Source organism: Eretmochelys imbricata, chromosome 1 (genome assembly GCF_965152235.1).
Source record: "Eretmochelys imbricata isolate rEreImb1 chromosome 1, rEreImb1.hap1, whole genome shotgun sequence".
Classification (NCBI taxonomy): Eukaryota; Metazoa; Chordata; order Testudines; family Cheloniidae; genus Eretmochelys; species Eretmochelys imbricata.
The window spans coordinates 274,615,406-274,639,446 of NC_135572.1; the positions used below are offsets into that span (position 1 = coordinate 274,615,406).

The window sequence follows — 24,041 nt, forward strand, 5'->3', positions numbered from 1 at the left end:
TCTCCCAATAATTTAAATTTCTTCCTGTGCTTTCAGGGCCTTTTGTCCCCTTTGCCTGCCCCACCCTCCCTTCCCATGGTGGTAGTATAGAAGCTGTTTTTAGAATGCTACAGGTCTGACTGCCAGTATTAGGATCAGGAAAGAATTTTTCCCACTGGGCCAAACTGGCAGAGGCACAGAGAGTTATTTCACCTTCCTCGCAGTATCATGGAGGCAAGATAAAAGGAATAGAATGTGGAAGTTTAATGAGGAATTTACAGTAATGTTATTCTGTTACAGTTTGCAATTGATGGCCAGCACAGATAAAGGCTAAAGGGCCACATTGCAGAGGTAAATCTGTAAGTCTGTACTGGGACCCGTCCTATTCGACATTCATAAATGATCTGGAAAAAGGGATAAATAGTGAGGTGGCAAAATTTGCAGACAAAACTACTCAAGATAGTTAAGTCCCAAGCAGACTGAAGAGCTACAAAAGGATCTCACAAAACTTGGTGACTGGTCAACAAAATGGCAGATGAAATTCAATGTTGATAAATGCAAAGCAATGTGCATTGGAAGACATAACCCCAAGTATACATATAAAATGATGGGGTCTAAATTGGCTGTTACCACTCAAGAAAGATCTTGGGAGTCATTGTGGACAGTTCTCTGAAAACATCCATTCAATGTGCAGCACTAAATTAATATAGTGGAAACCACTTAATTCACCTCTGTGTCTGCCTTCATTCATCTGCATGTTCTGACCAACGGTGAGCATGCGTACTCACTCAACCTATCTCAACTGCTAACCACTTTTGATATGCTTTTTCAACTTTTGGCTAAATCAATTAAAGTCTGATTAAAAGAGCTATATAAGAGCTAGGTTTTATATTATTTCAACAGCTCTTCAGTTTCAACCTCTTTGGTTAAATATCAAACTAAGATACGATAGGACGATGGAGCTAGTCTGCTACAGTATTTTTTTTAAATCTCCATTTGATAAATTCTTTTCATTAGGTCATACAAATGGATTAAAACCAGTATTTTTTTTTTCTTTTAAAGTGAGGAGTTCTATCTCACTAACCATAAACTTTTAAGTTTTGCTGTTATTACCTTAGTTGGTACCTTAACATCCTTTTGAAGGACAGAAAGATCTTTATAATAGTCTTTAAAATTTTCATTTAACATTTCAACACTCATGGACATGGCTTCATCAAGTGCTTCATAATCATAAGATGATGATTTCCTTATTCTTTTAAATTGCTTATTTTGTAGCTGTCTGAGGTAATACTCCCAACGATTAGGGAAATCTCGTAATAATGCACCTATCAATGACACTACAAGAGGGGAACCTGAAAAACATGAAGAAAAAGGTTAATCTTAAGTGGAGATAAATTGTTAAGTAAAAGGATCCAACAGTTAAACGTAGCTGTTGATGAGGAAGTCAGGTCAGGTTCTTGTTTCTTCAACAAAGGCTGGAGACCAGGCAAACAGAATAAGCTGTCTATGTATGTGCTTGTGATATGAAACTTTTGGGAATTCATTTGAATACTCTCTCTGTATGTACTCTAAACAGATTGAGAAGGGGTGTAGAAAAAGCTGTATAGTCAAAAACCAAGATAACCATTCATTTGGCTTACAAGCAGAGGTCCAGTAGTAAATTGTGGTGTTCATTTAAAACGATGCTGTATTACAGAATTAATGTCCCTTACTTTATTTCTATAAAGTAGAAACTAAAAACTACAAATATTTCTGATTATAAAATAAAAACTAGCAAACTACATACCTTTGCATTCCCTTACAATACTATCAGCCTCTTCTGGCAGATCTGTTGTTTTCATATTAACAAATAGAGATAAAATTTCAAGGCCTTTGTCATGTGCTAATCCACTCTCCACAGGAACTTCATACTTATTGCCTGGAGGTTTAAATTAAGTTAAAAAAAAAAAAAACACCTTAGTAAGAAATATCTGAAATATTTAAATTAGCGTGTGTGCAAGAGGTTAGAGGACTTCCAAAACAAAACTTTAAACAAGGTACATGCTTGGAGAGTTGGCTCTTATTTCCCTGTATGTATACTACAGTACTTTTGTACCAAGAGTGATGGGAAAAGGAGCAGAAATTGCACTTATCAAAACCAAACTGACATTTAATAATAATATTAAAAATAACTGTTACTATGATAATTATTAGGCTATAGTTTAGTATTCAGACCATCTCCTTCCCCACTCAATAAACTTAGTATTTAAAACGTACTAAGGAAAAATGGTGGAGCTTGGCAACTTAGGGAAAACATCACTGACTGTACAAATTTTGCAAGTGTATTTTTTTTGTCATACCGTAGGTATTTATTAAACTGTACAATATGTAAAATTGCTAAACAAGTTCCCGTTCCAAAAAGCGAACATTGTAGAAGCCCAAATCTAAGACAACAGACGGGAAGATGGTCAACAATTTCACAGAATAGAGGAGGATTCTCAAGTGTCGAAGACTTAAAGGGAATGCACTTGGCTAACATTAACTATCCGGCTGTTAGATGCTTACGGGAGGGGACAAAAGGCAGCAAACCCAAGACAACTGGTATATTTGAAAGGGGCAAGAACTGAAGGTCAGTTTTCTTAATAATAAACATGTTTACACTTTAAAAATAAACCTAAAACTATACTGCTTTCTTGTGGCACATAAGAGTAGGAGAAATATCCCACTATTTAGGGAAGGAGGAAATTAAGTTCAGCACCCATCCTTAAGAAGTCGAGGAAGGAAGAATGAGAAGGTTACTGGCCAATCTGACCAATATTAATATTCAGGCAAAATCTGAGCATGAGTTCAGTATATGAACATTTGCAAGCAATATGCAATTACATGATGTCTTAACAGGTGATGCCAAAACGTCAAAAGTAATTAGTAGATAACAAATATATTCAATACAGAACTGTGTTGTGGGCAAGAATTTCAAAAACTACTGATTTTGGGTGCTCAATCGGAGATACTTCAAGGGGTCTGGATTTCAAAAGTGCTAAAAACTGACCCTCTGAAAGCAACAGTCTTAAATTGCACACCCAGAAACAAAGGCAACTAACATAACTAGCAACTTTTTGAAATCTTGGCCCATATTGTTACCTGGTTGATATCACAGAATTATAGACTTTAAGGTCAGAAGGGACCGCTATGATCATCTAGTCTCACCTCCTGCACAACGCCGGCCACAGGATCTCCTGTAACAAACCCCTAACCTATGTCTGAGCTACTGAAGTCCTCAAATCATGATTTAAAGACTTCAAGGTGCAGAGAATCCTCCAGCAAGTGACCCATGCCCCACACTGCAGAGGAAGGTGAAAAACCCCCAGGGCCTCTGCCAATCTGCCGTGGAGGAAAATTCCTTCCTGACCTCAAATATGGCGATTGGCTAATCCCTGAGCATGTGGGCAAGACTCACCAGCCAGAAACCCAGGAAAGAATTCTCTGTAGTAACTCAGATTCCACCCCATCTAACTTCCCATCACAGGCCATTGGGCATATTTACCAATAACAGTCAAACATCAATTAATTGCCAAAATTAGGCTACCCTATCATACCAACCCCTCCATAAACTTATCCAGCTTAGCCTTGAAGCCACATATGTCTTTTGCCCCCACTACTCCCCTTGGAAGGCTGTTCCAGAACTTCACTCCTCTGATGGTTAGAAACCTTGTCTAATTTCAAGTCCAAACTTCCTGATGGCCAGTTTATATCCATTTGTTCTTGTGTCCACATTAGCCCTTAACTTAAATAACTCTTCTCCCTTTTTGGTATTTATCCTTCTGATGTGTTTACAGAAAGCAATCATATCTTCCCTCAGCCTTCTTTTGGTTAGGCTAAATAAGCCAAGCTCCTTGAGTCTCCTTTCATAAGACAGGTTTTCCATTCGTCGGATCATCCTAGTAGCCCTTTTCTGTACCTGTTTCAGTTTGAATTCATCCTTCTTAAACCTGGGAGACCAGAACTGCACACACTATTCCAGATGGAGGTCTCACCAGTGCCTTGTATAACGATACTAACACCTCCTTATCTCTACTGGAAATACCTCGCCTGATGCATCCCAAGACCGCATTAGCTTTTTTCACAGCAATATCACATCGGCGGCTCATAGTCATCCTGTGATCAACCAATACTCCAAGGTCTTTCTCCTCCTCTGTTACTTCCAAGTGATGTGTCCCCAGATTATAATCAAAACTCTTATTAATCCCTAAATGCATGACCTTGCACTTTTCACAATTAAATTTCATCCTATTACTATTACTCCAGTTTACAAGGTCATCCAGATTGCCCTGTATGAGATCCCGGTCCTTCTCTGTATTGGCATCACCTCCCAGCTTTGTGTCCTCCGCAAACTTTATTAGCACACTCCCACCTTTTGTGCCAAGGTCAGTAATAAAAAGATTGGTCCCAAAACTGATCCCTGAGGAACTCCACTAGTAACCTCCTTCCAGCCTGACAGTTCACCTTTCAGTGTGACCCGTTGTAGTCTCCCCCTTTAAGAAGTTCCTTATCCACCTTTCAATTTTCATGTTGATCTCCATCTTTTCCAATTTAGCTAATAATTCCTCATGTGGAACCATAACAAATGCCTTACTGAAACTGAGGTAAATTAGATCCACTGCATTTCCTTTGTCTAAAAAAATCTGTTACCAGATCAGACTGGTTTGGCACAATCTACCTTTTGTGAAACCATGTTGTATTTTGTCCCAATTACCACTGACCTCAATGTCCTTTACTTTCTCCTCAAAAATTTTTCCAAGACCTTGCATACTACAGATGTCAAACTAACAGGCCTGTAGTTACCCAGATGTTTTTTTTCCCTTTCTTAAAAACAGGAACTATATTAGCAATTCTCCAGTCATAGGGTACAACCCCTGAGTTTACAGGTTCATTAAAATTCTTGCTAATGGGCTTGCAATTTCATGTGCCAATTCCTTTAATACTCTTGGATGAAGATTATCTGGGCCCCCCGATTTAGTCCCATTAAGCTGTTCGAGTTTTGCTTCTACCTCGGATGTGGTAATATCTACCTCCATATCCTCATTCCCATTTGTCATCCTAACATTATCCCTAAGCTCCACATTAGCCTCATTAAAGACTGAGGCAAGGTATTTGTTTAGATATTGGACCATGCCTAGATTATCGTTAACCTCCACTTTCTCCTCAGTGTTTAGCGGTCCCACTTCTTCTTTATATGGTGTGACTCACCACCGCAGTGCCTCCTGTTGTTCGGTCCGGGAATTAGCTCAGTCCATATGGAGTGTCCTCCGCTGGTGGTGTCCCGTCCGTCTGTCGCCCTCTGTTGGTGTCTGGACCCACGTTGCTCCCTTCTCGCGGAGTCCTCTTTAGGACTTTGTCCTCCAGCAGTGCTCCTTAGTCTACGCTCACCCCCTTCCAGGGGGGAGCGTGGGGGGGGCCGGCGGTGGGGTGTTATCAGGAGTTATTCTCTTCGCCCCAGCCACAATGGCCAACCCCAAAGTCTAACCCCTTTTGACAGGGGTCTGGTGCAGTCCGTGATGGCCATTCCTAACGGCCAGGTGTAAGTGCAAGGTGGAAGGGGGGGGACCCAGGCCCACCCCCTACTCTGGGTACCGACCCAGGGACCCTTTGGCAGCAGCCTTCCTGCCTGCCCTCCTTCTTTCCCCTTGTCCATCTCCCCTTTGGCCCCTTTGCACTGGCTAGGCCCTTTTCTCAGGGCCCGCAGCCTGGCAGGTACTGGGCAGGAGTTCCCTTCTGCTCCCCCGCGCCTGCCCAGCACTGCGCTGTCCCTGGTGCTAGTCTCCTCGCACAGAAGACAGACCTTCACCCTCTGAAGGCCCAAGAGAGATTGCCTGCCTCTTACCTGGGTAGCCTTTATATACGGCCTAGCATGGCCCTGATTGGCTGCCTCTTGCTCAGCCCTGATTGGCTCTCTAACAGGTGCTCCCTGATTGGCTGCCCGTCTGTGCAGCCGCTCTGGCCTGCTGTAGCCCAATCTGGCCTAGGGGTGGGGCACCGCCCCTCCACATATGGCTATAGAAACTTTTACTATTGGTTTTAATTCCCTTTGCAAGGTCCAACTCTACATGGCTTTTGGCCTCTCTCACTTTATCCCTACATGTTCTGACCTCAATAAGGTAGCTTTCCTTGCTGATCCCTCCCATCTTCTACTCCTTGTAGGTTTTCTGCTTTTTCTTAAGCACCTCTCCAAGATGCTTGCTCAACCAGCTTGGTCTGCAACTCCTGCCAATGAATTTTTTCCCCTTTTTTGGGATGCAAGCTTCTGATCGTTTCTGCAACTTTGACTTGAAGTAATTCCAGGCCTCCTCTGCCTTTAGATTCACAAGTTCTTCAGTCCAATCCACTTCCCTAACTAATTTCCTGAATTTTTTAAAGTTAGCCCTTTTGAAATCAAAAGCCCTAGTCACAGATCTATTTTTGTTTATCTTTCCATTTAGTTTGATCTGAATTAGCTCATGATTGCTCGAACCAAGGTTGTCCCCTAAAAACATTTCTTCTATGAGGTCCTCTCTACTCACCAAAACCAAATCTAAAATGGCATCCCGTCTTGTTGGTTCAGCAACTACTTGGTGAAGGAATCCGTCAGCTATCGCATCCAGGAAAATCTGAGCCCTATTATTATTACTAGCACTTGTCCTCCAGTCTATATCTGGGAAGTTAGTCTCCCATGATCACACAATTCCCATTAGTATTTACTTAATTAAAAATATTAAAGAGGTCTCTATCCATATCCAGATCGGATCCCGGTGGTCTATAGCACACCCCAAGCACTTTCCTAGGGGAGGCTCTAGTAGCTTTCTTCCCCAATGTGATTTTTGCCCAGACAGACTCTGTCTTATCCGTTCCATCACTTCTTATTTCTTTAGTCTACCTCATCATTGATATACAATGCTACTCCACCACCTTTGCCTTTATTTCTGTCTTTCCTAAACAGCACATACCCTTCAATACCTGTACTCCAGTCATGACTACTATTCCACCATGTTTCTGTTATCCTTAGAATATCTGGTTTCACTTCCTGCACCAGTAGCTCTAATTCCTCCATTTTGTTACCTAGGCTCCTTGCATTAGTGTACAAACATCTTAATTTTTGCTGTTTGGCTTCGCTCACATTCTTTACCCAATTAGGCACAGACATTCTATTGCCAGTATCACCTATTAGACTGGTATCTACACTACCCTTCCTCCTCATGTCCATTCTCCTATCCACAACTGTATCCCTTCTTACTTCGTTTTCTTCCCTCTCAATGTTAAAATCCTGTGTGGAGTTTACCTGGACATCTCCCAACCATCTCCCCCAAATTCCTAGTTTAAAGCTCTCTTTAAATCAGTTGTGCCAGCTTCCATCCTAGAAGTCTATTTCCCTCCCTACTCAGGTGAAGTCCATCCCGAGAGAACAGTCCTCTGTCCATGAATGCTTCCCAGTGGCCATACATCCCAAAGCCCTCCTTATGGCACCACTGCCTGAGCCATCTGTTGATCATCATAATCTTGTCACACCTTTGTTGCCCTTCTCTAGGAACAGGCAGAATTCCACTGAAGATCACCTGTGCCTCGATTTCCTTGAGCATCTTCCCCAGCCTGGCATGATCTCCCTTGATACGTTCCAGCAAGAATCTAGCCGTATCATTTGTTCCCGCATGAAGGACTATCAGTGGATTCTTTCCCGCTCCTGTTAGGATCCTCTTCAGCCTCAGGTCCAAATCCCGTATCTTAGCACCCAGCAGACAGCACACCCTTCTCTTCTCTGGATCAGCTCGGGTTACAGGCCTGCCTATTCTTCTCAGTATGGAATCCCCAGTCACACAGACCTGTCTTTTCCTGGTGATGGTGCGATTCTCTGGTCTATCCCGTTCCCTCTGGCTGCAAGTCCTCTCGATTCCTAGTCTCCCTTGCAATCCTCTGCAACCCATCCCGTATCTTCCTGGGGCTCATATTTGGTGTTTTCTCCAATGACTCTTCCCCTCTTCCTATAGGACTAGTTGCTCTTCTCTTCTTCCTTGCCCTCTCACCTTCAGTGACCACCTGCTGTGCCTCCTCTTCGTTTTCCAACTCCGCAAATCTGTTCCTGAGCTCTATTTCTCCTTCATTAGCCCGTCTTTTCCTCTGCCTGTTTCTCCTAGTCACATGCTTCCACTGTCCACTTTAGTCACCCAGCAGTCTCCCTTCAGAGTTCTTTGGTCCTGCTTCCATCTGCAAGTCTGAGCTTTTCCCTTCAGCCTCCTCATGTCTTTGCTCCATCATCCGCTCGAACCCCCTTCTAAACTCAACCAGAGTTTCCACCTGCATCTCTAATCCTCTGATCTTTTCTTTCATCAGCTCTACCAGGCGGCACTTCATGCAGACGAAACTCTTTTCAGGTACCCCCTCCAGGATCATGTACATGCTGCAGCTTCCACATCCAGACATCTTCATTGTGTCTTCCACTGCTTGGGTCACTACCACTGCTGCCTCTGTATCTGTCATAGCCTTCTCACCTAAGTCCTGTTAGTCCAGGAAACACAAACCAAAGCAAAACACCACCACCCACAGAAAAACAAACCCCCAACGAGCACCAAAACACTGCCAGACCACCACACACTCCCTTCACTAGCCTGTCTGTTCCTCTGCCTGGCTCTTAGTCTTTCCCACAAACTCCCCTGTTTACAGCTGTTTGCTGGCTCCTGTGCTGCTGCAGCTGTTTTTAATATTATTTATTATTAGCATGGATTATTAGAAATCAGGTGAACAACAGAAAAAATAATCACTTGCAGAATTACCTCCAAGTGGAGAATGCTATCAAGTGGGACTACAAAAGGCATTTGGGACTTATTTCTAATGAAAATATTAACTCTTAAAAAAGACAAATTAACTATGATCAAGTATTTCAACACTAACAGAACAGACTAGCTGCAAACTGATTTGGAGAAATCAGAAAGAATAGATTCCAGGCAACAATATCAGATTCAATACCAATATACGAATCCATATATCAATTAGTACGGTGTGTAGCCGTGGTGAATATTCCCATAAACATTTTCCAAGTACATGTGAGCAAAATCTAGGGCAACCCCCCCCCCCACTATTTACAGCTACATTCTCAAGTGAAGGGAAGGTCCACTGAAGAAAACACACAACCAATTTGGTGTTCTCAGTGCCAATATAACATATCATTGTCACAGGCTCAACTTTCCACTCACCAAGGCAAAAGGGGCTAGGAGCAATCAGGAGCTGCCTATTCAGCCCATGAAGAAGGCAGAAGGAAGTGGCTTATACACTGTCCCCGTTCCTTTCTCCAATAACCCCTTTAAGTTGGCCAAAGGAATAGTATTTGTGTCCTTCACTGGGAATTACATCATGCCTTCAAACTGTATAAACAGTTTCAAAAACATAAGAGTCTTGGAGGACAGGAAGTAGGAAGGATAGGATTCTAAAAGGCTTTTCTATTTCGCACACAAAACGACAGAATCTACTTCACAGGCTGTTGTATGTTTTCATGGTCTTTGTTAACAGCACATAGAATTTTCTATGCACATACTTATGGAATTGGAGTGTAGCAGACAGCAACTCTACTTGTGTCCCTTAGATCTCCTATTACTTCAGCCACCTGCACCTGAGAGAAGTAGAGCATACCTGAGGAATGATTTTTATAACTGAAGTGAAGGAGAAGAAAGCAGTATCCTTTCAACAGGAATGCAAACATTTAAATAAAAATTCATTAGTTTTAAAAACATACATACATACATATCAAGACCTACGAAAGGAAGAAAACAATCCTTACCAGTCACCGAGTCTGTCACACTCCTATCCCTACTGGTAATAAGAACTTGACACTGATTATCAAAAGCTTTTAATACCCACGAATCCCAAATGTCATCCAGAACCATGAGACACCTAAAACAAGGGGAAAAAAAACCCAAAAAACGGGGTCAACTGATCACTTTTCAAACAAATATTCTGGAAAGTTATATTATTAAAATGCTGTCTTTAAGATGCATTAAACTCTGCAGTTCAGGGAAGAACGGTATGTTTTGAAGCCATATATCTCAAAAAATAGTTAAAAGATATTGCCATTCATGGCTTTGTCAATAGGGAAAACATACATCTTTGCTTGTAATTTATGGCTACATGTATTTGTCACAACAGAAATATATATTAAAGCATTTTGAGATTTTTCTTTTTAATATCTTTCAGGACAGATAAATAAATATGTTTGTTGGCCAAGCTTGTTGGCCTTACACTCCACTCAACAGCATTTATCTTTGTATAGTTATGTTTGTGAAGTGTAACTTTTGAACACTGCATCCAATCAATTCCAAAATTTCAGAGACTGTCCTAAGCATCAATGGCCAGCACTCATTCATTTTGGAGAAAATCAGAATACTGAAAAACGGGACACTGGAGGACATATTGAGCCCCATGTGATCCGATTAGCACAGCTACAGCACAGCAAGCACCTCTGCAATTTTCTACAGATCAAATCAAACAAAAAATAACCAAATGGTTGATGACACCCATTAACGCCTTCAAGTATAACATTACCCCAGCCCGTAGACAACTAATTGCTCTCAGAGCTCGGAGCCACTTAACAGCTGTGGGGCAGTGCTCAGTCCTGATATCCACCCTCCACAAAGTCTGCTCCATGGCAGGGGAAGAGATCACCAGCCAACACCTGTCCATTGCAATCCAGAGGGAAGAAAGGTACTTTTGGGGGGCAGGGCAGGAGTGGAGGGAAAGACACACAACCCCTGGCATGGCAGGAAAGAAAAAGAGCCCTTAGCATGGCAAGAATGTGGACCCTGCTATGAGGGAAAGAGGGACTACACCACGGGGGGCAATTGAGTGATCCTGGTATAGGGGAAAGGAGGCACACAGAACCCTCACCAGGGGAGAGACTGGGGAATCCTGGGGATGAGAGGGTGGCACACAGGGAGTTTGTGAGGTGGAATGGAGGAATGTAAGAAGCCCTGATGAATGCAATAAGGTCAGCCTCCAGAAACTACAATGCATATGTCCTCCTAGTCGGTATAAAAACAAATAAGAAATATCCTACCGTTTGTAAGATAAATAAAGAAGTTGCACAGAATGGCTAACTGAATTTTGCCTCCCATAGGACAAGTATAAACTTTTTTTAGGAGAAACAAGTTTCCAGCTGGCTTGGCTTGTTGCAAGTTTGTTTGTTTTTTAAATCTTGAAAAAAGTTATCTAGAAATAACCCTGCCTCAAGATTTTGCTATGATGCGACCACTCTATTTAAATGAACAACATTTTTCAGGGACTATACATTGAAGTATTTCTGCAGCAGGGCTATGCAGTGCAAATAGACATCTCAGACTCATGAAAAATAGCCTTGCCCACACCCTGCATCACCACAGAAAAAGGATCTTATCTGTCAAAGAATATGGTCCCTTTTCCTTAAAGGTTCACTGCCTCAGAGCAAAGAGCCCAGAGCACATGAACCAGGAGATTAAAGGGAGCCTCACTTACTTGCATTACGAGCACTGTAGAATAAAACAGATATTCAGCTGAATTGCATTACACTGTTTAATTTTATTGCTCATTCTTTTTGGGGATTTTCAAAAAGCACTCAGAATTGGCCTAACTGTTCCCACTGAAGCCAAATGGAGTTTTACAATGAACCTCAACTGAAGCACAGTTAAGCCAATAGCAAGTACTTATGAAAATCCACCACATATATACAAATGCATACACGCTATAGCTGAGATTTTCAAAGCTGCCAAGGGGCTTTAGATCCCTAATTCTTCTTTTTAATGCAAACCAGGCATCCAAACACCTTAGATTACTTTGAAAAATTCAGTCTATACAATTATAAATTAATGAAAGATTTACATTAGGACACAATCTCATGAGGGATAAGGAGGAATGACCCTGGAGTACTGTCACAGACATGACTGAGTAACGTGAAAAGTGTTGTACACCATATCGTGAAAAGTGTTGTACACCATATCTGTAACTGGCTGCTCATATGTGTGTATACTCCAACACTTCAGGTGTAGTCCAAAGTTTTCCCAATTTTTTGGAGCTGGAAAGATTTCAACACTAAGGAAAGATTTCTCATCTCCATCAAAATCTCTAATCCTAATCACACTTAGGAGAAACGTTATGACTATAACCATGCCAGAATTCTGAAATTTAAAAAAACCTCAATAAGAAGTGAGGTACGGAGTGTTAAAATATAATCATAATCCAATATGATGAATGATGTCTTGTTAAGAAAAATATTCCCAGGTACTGATTGGGAAAACACAGTCCAGTTTTCCTTTGATCAAAGGCAATTGGAATGCTTTATTTTCATCACCAAAGAGAAAACTGCAAGATAAAAATGGAGTTAGACTTGAAAATCTTCACAACTAATGCTGGATCCTCTTTCAGAGGTAGCTGAAACCTGCTGAATTCCTGGCTAGAGAAAGTCAGTTGTAGCATCAAGTCCTAGGTGAGGTCTGTCAGTTTGTCTTGAAACGGCTTTGTTAGTGCTCTCAAATCAACAGCCACAGGTTAAGTGTGCCACTAAAGTTGATTACTGAATATGTTAACAAGGGGAGATTGCTGATGTTTCATAAAAATCTGCACTTCTCTTATTTGAAAGAATCAAGATAGTACTTCACATTTTAAACCTCTGTCACTTCAACAAGGAGGAGTTGCTGTCATCACACAGTAAAAAACAAAACAAAAAAAGTCAAGAATTCATGGAATGACCCTTACCAAAGCTCATTACTATAAAAGCATCATGGAGGACTATACATCAGTGCTCAGGTATTTTCTTGGAAACAAAAATTTGGCAATATATGAAATAGTAAAGCAATGAATGTGTGTGAACAGCCCTCTACTTTTCTGCCTGACATCATCTATAGAACTTGCAATATTACTACTCCAACTAAATACAGAAGTCTTTAACTACTTCCTCAAAGTTCACTTTTAGATACTTTTCCTGCTTGCCCCCTGGCACTGCTTTACAGAACATCAAGTCTTCCGTACAATCAGAAACGTCTCTCAAACGTGTCAGAAGCTCTGCAGCACCAGAGATGTTAGTTGACACTTCAAGTCAATTGCTGATTTGTCACTTTTCCTAAAAGGTTTGAAAGTAGTTGGGTTGTTGGATACAGTCAGCCATATCGTTACTATGACACAAAATTATTATTTGAATAAAGCACTACTTTCACTTTAAGAATCTGCTTCAGGCCCAACAACTTTTGAAACCAAGTCTATTGCTTAGAGAAGGATAAGATTTTCTGCAATGGTATATGCCTTACATTGTTGTGTGACACACACAAGACAGCTGAAGGGCATTTGACTGACATTTCCTGATGGAGCAATTAAATCTTGTCGATTTCTTCTCAGGTTTCTCTTTCAGTGACAGATATGTGGTTTCTGAATATCACCACCACTTCAAAGATCACATAATCTTGGCAGCCAGTACTTCAGATCTGACCACAAGCTATGGTTTCAAGTCAACTAGTGAGAAACCATATGTAGTATTTCTACATTTTCTTTTTGCCTTCTGAACCATCATTGGAATAACCTATCACTGTCTTTTCACAAAAGATTCATCTTCACAAAAGGACTCCTCTTTCCTTGTCATCCGTCAGCCAGAACTAATCTCCAGCATAGACTGAACAACAAAAGCAACATGGTTGGGCAAGGCTTAGCCCTGCCCTAGGGTGTCGTGAACAATCACACACACCGTCTAGTGTTCCTAATGACACATTTTGTCATAGTCTGTGTGCATAGGTACTTCATGGTGTACATGTTTAATGGGAAGTGTACTGTTCTGCATAAAGTCCAGGCACAGAGTTATATGTTTAACATGATTTTACAGCAGAATATTCATGCACATATTCACATCCAGGACAAGTCTACACTGAATCATTGGCAAGTGTTCTCACTTTACAACAGTAAGTTGATTTGGAAGGGATATACTACTACATAGTGTACATTATAAATCCTTTTACATTTTTGTGTATGTAATTTCAGTTTTTGCATAGCTTCCTGAACCCGCCACACACAGTCTGGGAAATCCTGATATAGGGACTTTCATTTGAGAATCATAATATGTTTAAGAGTAATCCAACTTCTTGAAAATCTTTCCAGTTTTGCCTTACATAACATTTCCTCACGATCTACAGTATTACCTCCAAGGATATTCAAAGGCTAGGTTGGAAAGAATTTAAAGGGTGACCATGGTATTACTGCATTTTACAAGTTTTGAAACCAAGTCACAAAAAGGTTAAGCAACTTAACCAAGATCATGGGTTTTTTACATATAGCCTAATTCCTCCAACACATCCTTTATCCCACTAATAGTACCTGGGGTATTTGCGCAGTATCAGCAGACGAAGGCGGTCTTTAGCCTCCTCAATATTAAGCGGTGGCCTTTGTGAAAGAGAGAAGTCCTGGTCTAGTCTACTACAAAGATTCTGGAGTTTCATTAGGAGCCCTGCCTTGTCTTGTTTTCCAACAGAAATCCAATGTACTCCTCCTGGGAAGCAATCTAACAAAAAGATGATGCAAAGTTAAAATTCATATTTTTAGTTGAGATATATTTGCTATGAGTGACAAATAGAAGCAAAATTACGTTAAGAAATTACTTTATATAAAGCTAAGATGGGAATAAATTTTAGGCTCTGATAAGTAGCTGTCAAACTAGATAAACATATTTTGAAAAGTCAATAAAATACTTCCATAATTCTAAATCCAAATACATTTGTACATCACCCAAGTAAGAGTGACCTGCTTATGCCCTTACTTAAAATACTATCCAGGATGGAAAGTTACTCTGGGAACCTTTTTCCATGAATCACTGCAATATCCAATGATCCTAGAGTATAAGATGATGATCAGAGGTATAAATACTGGATGAGATTTTTTAGAAATGCCCAAATCATTTAGAAGTCTGAATCCCATTTACCTGCAATGGGACTTAGGCGCTATAATAATTTATGAAAATTTGGTATGTGTATAAAGGATGGGCATCTGTACCTTCCAAGAGATGGTGATCCCGTAGTGCTTCTGCTGTTAAAACAGACTTCCCACAACCTGCCATTCCATAAACAGTAACCCAACCTGGATCACTTCTTAAGTTGTACAGTTTCTGTTGAATTGCTTTTACCAGCTTTGGACGAGTAACAAATACAACTGGTCTTTGTGGTACTCCACCCTCACAGAGGACTGTCCTCACTGAAATTTAAAAAAAAAAAACCATATACAGAAACAGAAATAATTTCTAAGTGATTTTTCCCCAGCTCTTTAATAAAACAAACAAACAACAAAAAACACACCAAACACCAAAAAGACACCCCAAAGCTTCCCCCCCCCCCCTTCATAAAAAGTACTGGATCACCAGTTGCTGAAATCCACTGCTTGTCCCCGGAACAGATGGAAAGGTTACAAAACAGGCATTTAGGATAATTTGAAGTCTATAATTAAAAAAACAAACACTTATGGTAGATGAGAAATTTCAACCAATTTTTTAGTATGTCCCAAGTATTGAACAAACATAAAAGAAAGTTTTGTGGGTGGGAAATAAGCTTCCAAGATTAATGAGATTTTCAGAGTTCGACTTCCATACTCAGATTCAGCTTCTCTAAAATATACTGACAGGAAAGGTCTTCCTCCTGACTACCACTTCACAATGAAGTATTTGGATTTAAATGGAAATATAGGACATGTAAGCCTTCATTTAAATAATAATAATCAACAAAACATTTCTTAAAATAAAGTTACTGGACATGAAACTGTACCAATTTCAGACAAAACCCTCTCTCCCGCTACCCCATATGCCAGATGAAATATGGAAACATTGACTAGTGCCATACCAGATCAAACTGTCTCAGGAAGCAGTACGTGAAGCAACATACTTACTCATTTTATAGTAATTAAACTAGGATTTAATTCTTTATCTTCAAGAATTGAGAATGCAAGAGTTATACTGACCATACGAAGTAACTGCATCCATAGACTTATTTCCATTACAAGAGGAGATAATAGGGATCCCATCCTGAAGAAGGGCAGCTAGGTCTTTGTACCCTTCATGAAGCAGTGCGTTATAGAAGGATATGTATGAATAATTATCTTTTGCAAGAATAATTTTTATTAGCATAGCAGCTCGTTCCTTCTGTGTAGTCTAACAGAAGCAAAAAAAAAAAAAAATGGTTATATGCAATCACAAAAATTGGGAGATCTATTAGGTCATCTAGTTCCAACACCTGGCTAGTTAAGGACTGTGCTTCTTATTGCCAGGAGTACTTCCTGCTAATACAGGTCAGATAATGGACCTGCATTAAGACTTTAATTCAGCAAGGTATTCAAACACACACCTAACTTTAAGTATGTAAATAGTCCCACATCAAGTTTAGGTACCTTGCTGAATCATGGCCTAAGATGTCAGAAAACTATTCAAATGAGTATATTAAAACATGTTGAGCAACCTGGGAATAGGAAAGTAATTAAGAAGATATGCATTTTACCTGTGCTTTTACTTTCTCCTCCTCCTGTAATGTTAGGACTTCATCAGCAACCATATGATCCATAATGTAAGAGGTCTTGATATCTCTTTCCAATGCTTCATGATTCAGAAGCAAATGATTTCGAGATTTCACATCCATTTTTCTTCAGTGTAGAAAAAACAAGTTTGCACAGGAACATGTACTAGTCAAGACATTAAGAAACATTAAGAATCAATTTCAAAATATATTTCCTTTTGTAACTTAAGAAAAGCGTAACTTAAGAAAAGTGGCAACAGTATTCCCAACATTAACTCCAGTTGAAATGTAGCTGATCTTCAGTTAGTTTCATGTTATGAATTACTTCTTACTAGAAAGTACACAAGCAACCAAACCAGTTTCAGCCTATTACTGGTGTTTCTTGACAACACTATATATAGATTTTCATATTATCCTCTCCAAGATGCTCAGATGCTTATGTCCACCTGGGCTGATGAATGTAACAGATTAAGAAAACAGAGGGGAAATCCCACTTCCTGCTTCCGTCCATTCCCAACCACCCAACTTCTACCTAACTTCTAACTTACCCCCACTTCATTTCCCCATCTATCCTGTCTCCTGCTCCTATCCTCCCCATTCTCTTCCAATGCCTGGCTCTTACCCATCTCCTGCTCCTACTGATGCCCCCCAACCCCCAGGCTCCTATTGGACCCTTCTGGCTCCTGCTCCAACTCCTCCACCCACCAGTGCATCAGAGTCAGGCTGCTTCCTCCTCCACTCCATGCTGGCTCTGTGCCAGCAAAAGGCATCTTCTCTCCCATGCTCTCAGTCTCCCTGTTCTCAGTTCCTGTGCCTGGTACCACAGCAGCAGCAGGAGAAATTGCTAACAAAGTCTTGTTCAGCTCCTGCAAACCCAGCACAGATCATACTCAATAGGTGCTCTATGGGGATGGTGCATGAGCAGTCGAGTTGTAGACATGAGCTGTGTGGGGATGGAGTATGCTCAGTGCAGATGGAATCTTCTGGGAATTTAGCTGCCAAAGTCTACCAAGCCTCTCCTGAGCATGTACAAACTGAGACTTTTCAAAGATTAATGATTTGGGCAAATTTTCACAGGAAAGGTAAAAGGCACAACCCTGATGGCAGGGCAGGGCAAGCCCCCGCACAGCCAAAATTCAAGTCGCTTCTCTAAAGCATGGAGGTGTTTGAGCTTCTTAACAAAATCACTGAAATTTATTTGTTTTTAACATCAAACATACTTTCCCTAATCTCATTCTCAGGGGAAAAAAAAATCAGCCTTAGGCAGACACCCAGTATGGAAAATTGCAGCCCAAATGGTTTAAGTTTGGCAAAGTTAAAGCCAACAAAACAAAGATTCTCCCAGAAGTAGAGAGTTAAAGAAACTCCTGTGCCCACAAGGATCCTCACTGCAGGATCAAGGTATAAGTTGCCCCAAAGTAGGAGAGATGGGGAGGAAGGCAGAGAGCAAATTAATCAGTTGAGAGAATGCATTATATTAATGTCGGTCCCCAATCTCTTCCCAGGGAGAGGAGAGAGTGCTCCCTGCTTCTCTGGGGGCAAAAAGACCCCAAGACCCACTTAACTGCTCATAGCCCCCACTCTTCTTCAGCTCACCCTCCCTCAGGATCCTTGCCCCAGGGACTGTTTCTCTCTCAGCTGCTCCTCCCACACTCACTGCCCCCTCCCTCAGAGCACAGCCCTATGACCTCACCTCTTTTATGGAGATTGACTCCCCATCCCACCCCACTGCCCCCCCAGCCGCCAACACCCCACCACCACAGGGTACCCTACGCTCCCCCACCACTACTGGGTACGCCACCCTCCCTAAACGGCGCTCCTGGCCAAGGCACTCCAGGACTTCCCTATAGAAGCTTTCGTTATCCCCATGCCTCTGTAGGGCGGGCACAGCGATGGGGACAAGGGGTGTGCACTGAGACTGCCTCTCAGTGTGGAGCACAGGCCACTGGCTGCACGGAAGTGGGGGGGGGGGAGGGAAATCACTCTGAAGCCCCTCCTCCCCCCAGGACACAGACTCAGTGGTGAGGCTGCACCTGACCCTGACACAATGCAAGAGCTAGGCCTGCCCCATAAACACACTAGGGCCCTGCCCCTCTAAGCTAGGCGCACTGCGATAGCGAGCTAGAGGAACAGAGTCTTGCAAGCTCACGCAGCCCAGCCCTACCCTCCCTCCCCAAGGCAGTGATTTACGTCTCTCCCAGCTGCTTCCGACATGCCTACTTGCGCAGGGCCATCCTTAGGATTTATGGTGCCCTAAGCAGTATTATTAAACTGGTGTCCCTATGCCCGACTTGCTCTTAGCAACACAAACATAAGCTTACAGTATTGGAAAACTTGCCATATGCACTTTATTAAAACCAGTTTAAATGAATTAAGTATGCTAGAATGCTGATGGACTATACTTGCACTAAAGAAGTAGCGCTATAGAAAAAAATTCTGATTTATTGACAGAATGATGCAAATAATATAATTTTTTAAATTTGTCAACATTTTATTGGAAATTTCTATGAAGAGGTATTGAAACAAGGATTTGTTTTTAATTAAAAGCAATCTTTCTGGCTTTTTTGGCTGCAAAAAGAGTAATAATGACAAAGTAATGTCTTGTTCGATTGCAAGAATAGCAAGACCAGTCAAGCATTCCTGACTCATTGTAAAGCAGAGATAGTTTTTAATGAGCTTTAGTTTTGAGAAACTCCATTCTCCTGATGCTATTGTTACAGGAAACGTCAGTAGGATACGAATGGCAATGTACATATTAGGATATATGTCAACAAGTTTGCTGGTATGAATAAACTGTACAATGTCCATCACCGACTTTGCATGTGGCAACACTGATGACAATGTACTCAGTTCTTCATACAGTTCAAGTCCATTTAAATCAAAACTATCACTGTGCTTCAGAAGGCTCTCTAGGTTCTTGCAGTTTGTCATTAGCTGCTCTTGTTTTCCTATTTTGTTGAATTTAGTTATGTCATACAAAAATCCAAACTGTTCTTGGTGTGCTCGTAAGGTATTAAACCTTTCATCAAAGGCAGATATTGCTTTATCCATCACAACATTAAAAAATTTAACCTCAAATTTCTTTTCTGGATCTTCTAATGGGCTCATCTGCTCCTTCATATTCCGCTTGCCATTTTTTCCTCGAAACTCGTCACATGTGTACATGGAAATTTTGGTTCTACACTGAGTGCCTCTCCAAACTCTCTTGCTGTAACCTTTGCTTCTTTGAATCCATTTTCTCTATATTTCACTAAAAGTCTTGTGTGTTGTTTAGTAAGGTAAGTGTTGAATCAAGCTGCATCACTGGACTCTGCATTATTTTGCTTACACTTGAGATTTTAACAAGAATGTCATACCAGATTACGATAGATGTTAGAAACTTGAAGCTGGATATTTTAGAGGCCAATGACTGTGCTTCACTTTTAGCTTTTGGATCTCTGGCTTCTTTCGAAATAGCAACCTGTGCTTCATCACTGTGTCAAATTTTCCCAGCAGTTGTACAAGGCCCAAAAAATTGCCATTTTTAGGCTGGTATAATTTCTCAACACTTCCTCTAAAAGCAATATTGTTTGTCGATAGATATTCAACAATAGATAATAGATGTTCAAGAACACGACGCCAATGCTGCTTCTCTGACTCCAGTTTTGGGCATCAAGAGTTGTCTGATTTTTTAACCTTACATTCAACTCAGACCATTTGTAAATACTTTCAATGTGGTGTTGTGCCTTTTCATGTTGCGGTAATGTGTAACGATTGACAAAATTTTAGTTAATAGCCGTGGTTGTGATGTTAAAATTGCAATTGTTGAAAATCTTGCATGGGAAACAAAATACAGCATCCTTGCATGTAGAATACACAAGCCACCGTCTGTTGACGATTTCACCATTAGAAAGTCTTTTGTAGTAATTGTTTTCCTACCTCTAATGTATTTAGGATATTCAAGACCTTCTATTCTCACAGGGCCTCTGTCAAATATAATGGTGCATAATTCGTTGTTTAAAGATTGCGGCCATGCGCCAATGTCATCTATATCTCATGCTAGTAAACAGTTTCAACTGTTATAATTTCTTGTTTTGTGTCTGCATCTGTTTCAAATGATAGTTCCGTGTTTTGTCGAGTTTCTTGAGCTTCTTCTGCATAAAAATTTTCTTTGGCAGTTACCTGATGATTTTGATCAACTTCGTTGTTTTCATGACGTACAAACTTAAGTATAGAACACTTCTGTGCTTGTATAGCTAATTCTATTTCATCTTTCCGTTTTCTTCTTTTGAGATCCGGAAAGTTATTTTCAATATGACATTATAACTTATAAGGGTGTTTTTTTAAAGAAATAACTGTTTAAATTATTGTCAGATTATCAGAAATATTATTTAAAATAACTAATCTAGGACCTTGTGCTAGTGTGGAGACACCTCACAAGGCAATCCACCCTGACTGGGACACAATAGAGTTGGAAACCGATGTCATTTTTACAAAGTCACTTTTTAGTTTTAAATATGTAGTGGACGTCAGTCTTAATATTAGTTACTACTCTATATCAACCTTATACTGTAAATAGATCAATGGCATTATTCAGTTTAAGAAGCTGGGTTTCCAAGCAGCGGGAAAATAGGACCGTAGTTTTATTCCTAGGTAAAGCACAAAGTCACCAAAATGAAGTCAACACAGAATCATCTCTTCTGGATTAAGGTAGGACAGAAATGTTACAGAAGTCCTATCCACTAAAATTAGTGCAGCGTGGACAGAGACAAGCTAATTTCTTTTTCCAACCTAACGTGCCCTTGTTATAGAAGGACTCTCTCTCTCCAGGTTTTGTCACTCATCCTTTCTGATAAACAATGTCAATTATGAAACTGAACTTCCATCACCAGTTCATTTTACATAGATAACTGAGTCATCAGATGATAACTTCTGTTCACTTGCAATCTTGACTGGATATCAGAGTACTGTGCTAGCAGCACAACTGCTTGAAGAGCCGCTCTTTTCCATCAAGAGCTTACTGGAAAAGAAAAAAAACAAAACCTTTGAGATATTTTTGTGTTGCACACACACCTCTAAGCTCTGCTTGTTCGTAAGTCTGACCTTAAATTGTGCCTTATTTTTGTTTGGAAAGACATTAGCAAATAGCAGCACATTTTGGGCACTGCTAGAAATACATGATAAATCACTGCCTCTAAAGTTCCATGAAAATCTGACATTTTCACAGCTCTAGCATTATCTGCTGCACAGATTCTTCACTAGTAAAGAGATAAGTATATTACAGTTGTTGGAGGGCTCTATTTAGCAGTAACAGGGCTACAGGAAAGCCTGTCAACATATTTTGTTTCTCTGATGAAAGCTGGCCCACTCCCTCCCCCAAACTAAACTTGTCATAAATAATTGTCAACAACTTAATTTTCTGTTTTGGGCTAAGATTCATTCAATATTGAAATTGGATTCAGGATTCTTAGCAAGCATTTTTGATAAACAAAGTTGTTAAATAACAATCAAACATGATTTTGATAAAGGTATTTAAAATGTCACCAAAGTCTGGCAAACAAGGGAAAACCAGTCTATTCTGAAACCTGTGAAAAACATAAGGTTAAAAAAAAAAATGCTTAAAGCTGATCAATGGCAACACAGTAGTGCTTTCATGCTTGGCTCACCACCGGCCTGCTGGTCCAATAGCTGCAGTAGAGGAGGAGATAGGTAGAAAGCCGTGGGACCCTAAAATCCACGTCTTGGGGTGCAGAGTGGCAACAGCAGCAGCAAACTCTCAGGTCAGGTCACGCCACCGCGCATCACCGACCACGGTGAAGTGTGGCATCTCGGGGCCACGGGACCCACGGCAGCTCCTCCTGCCCCGCGCGGCTACCCCGGGACCGGATGGATCGCTGCTGCGCCTGCTGGGCAAGAGGCGTGCTCCCCAGCCCAGCCAGCTGTGTGCATTCCAATCCAGCCCGTGCGGTCACTTGGAGCAGAGGTGCTCGGGCTAGCTGCCAAGAAAGTAAGTCACTTTCACTTCCTCGGCATACAACCAGCCAGCCCAAGCAGCACCCATCCCCACATGGGGGTGGGGGGCGGGGGAGGGGCATGCGCTCAGCATTGGGGGGGACCCCACTTTGTGGGGGGGGGCAGGGAGAAGAACGTACGCTATGGGGGGCAGCAAAAGGATACCGCTGGAGCCACCTGGCCCACCTCACAGAAGCAGGGAGAAAGTCACACATAGGTGAGTTCCCACGCCCCTTCCCAGAGACCTCAGCAGCTAGTACCCTCCCTCAGAATGCACCGCTGTGCCGGTGCATTCAGCTCTACAACCCAACCCCGCTCTTACCTGCTTGCTGTCCCGTCCCAGCGGTAGTGCCCCAAATTTAGTGGTGGCCTACGCAGCTGCCTAAGGACAGCCCTGTGCTTGAGACAGCTGCTGGGGAGGGACATGTGATCCCTCTTGTGGCTTCCCTTTGCTTCCCAGTCAGAATCTATTATTCTGCAGGGAAACAAAGAACTCGCCCGTGCACAGTGGCACAGAATTCCCCCAGGAGTATTATATGGAGTTTCTTAAACCTTCCTCTGAAACATCTGGTTCTGGACACTATCAGAGACAGTAGTACTGAAGTAAATGAACCACTGGTCTGCTCTGGTCTGGCAATTTCTGTTCATACAGGCTCCCTCTGCATTAACACAACGTACCATCCTTTGGTTTTCAATACTACTTAAGATTGTTTAAAATAAATCATTAACTTTCATAAATTAAAGTTTTAGGCCTAAACTACTTATTAATATTAAATTAATATTATTATTTAATTTCAAAATATGTTTTAAGTCTCCCCAAAAGACAGATCTCCTCTCAATTACTTGGATCTCCATGTTATGCCATCCTTTACGTATGGAATGAAGCATGTACTAAACAGAACAAGCAACTGGCCAATAAAGACAAAATAGTTCCTATTTATTCTCATGTTTAATAAATACGCTGAAGCAATACAAAAACCCCAACCAGCATTTTCTTGCAAATGATTACTACCGCAAGGGTTCATTACATACAGGATGAAGTAAAGCTCCAAGTAAAATAAAACTCAGACTGAAAAAAATATCCAGGCAAGAAAAACTCTCTCCACAATAGAAACAGAATTCAAATGCACATCCAGACACGCACTAACGCTTCATGTGAGAGAATTTACAAAGAGGACAACAACCGCTATGTCATCTCCACGTAACAGATCAGCCAGCAGAAAACGAAGGCTTCAGCTTGAAAAGTGCCTATTAATAGCGCCCTCCCGCGTCCACCCCCAAAACCACAAAGGCAAGTTCCCGGGCACAGTTCGGCAACACCCCCCGCGAAGCACGCGCCAGGTGCCCCGACCTCAGGGAACTCAAGCGGCGCCCGGCCACGGCAGAAGCTCCGCCCCGTTGGCTCCGGCAACGGAGAGGGTCTGACGCCCCCTGCAGGGAAGTCGTGGAAATACGGAACTGAACCCGGCCCGACAACTTTCCCCGAGGGTCGCTCCCATCCGCCAGGCCGGCGACGGGGGCCACACGCGTCCCTGGGCGCCCGGCGGGTGTCACGCTGACCGCCAGGCTAAGGCG

The 24,041-nt window shown here is 41.6% G+C and overlaps 1 protein-coding gene across 3 annotated transcripts in view; it reads right to left on the reverse strand.

The window, feature by feature from the left end:
• APAF1 (apoptotic peptidase activating factor 1) overlaps positions 1-24,041 on the reverse strand; it is a 91,676-nt gene that overhangs the window by 67,211 nt on the left and 424 nt on the right. For 2 of the 3 annotated variants that reach the window (XM_077831815.1, XM_077831834.1), the window contains exons 2-8: positions 16,461-16,641; positions 15,928-16,117; positions 14,974-15,171; positions 14,302-14,485; positions 9,758-9,870; positions 1,766-1,897; positions 1,093-1,331 (exon numbers count right to left, since the gene is read on the reverse strand). In XM_077831815.1, the coding sequence (XP_077687941.1) occupies positions 1,093-1,331; positions 1,766-1,897; positions 9,758-9,870; positions 14,302-14,485; positions 14,974-15,171; positions 15,928-16,117; positions 16,461-16,598 (1,194 nt within the window). In that variant the 5' untranslated portion in view covers positions 16,599-16,641. Of the gene's footprint in view, positions 1-1,092; positions 1,332-1,765; positions 1,898-9,757; positions 9,871-14,301; positions 14,486-14,973; positions 15,172-15,927; positions 16,118-16,460; positions 16,642-17,180; positions 17,378-24,041 lie in introns of those variants that run through there. The other variant, XM_077831825.1, reaches the window with a different exon arrangement.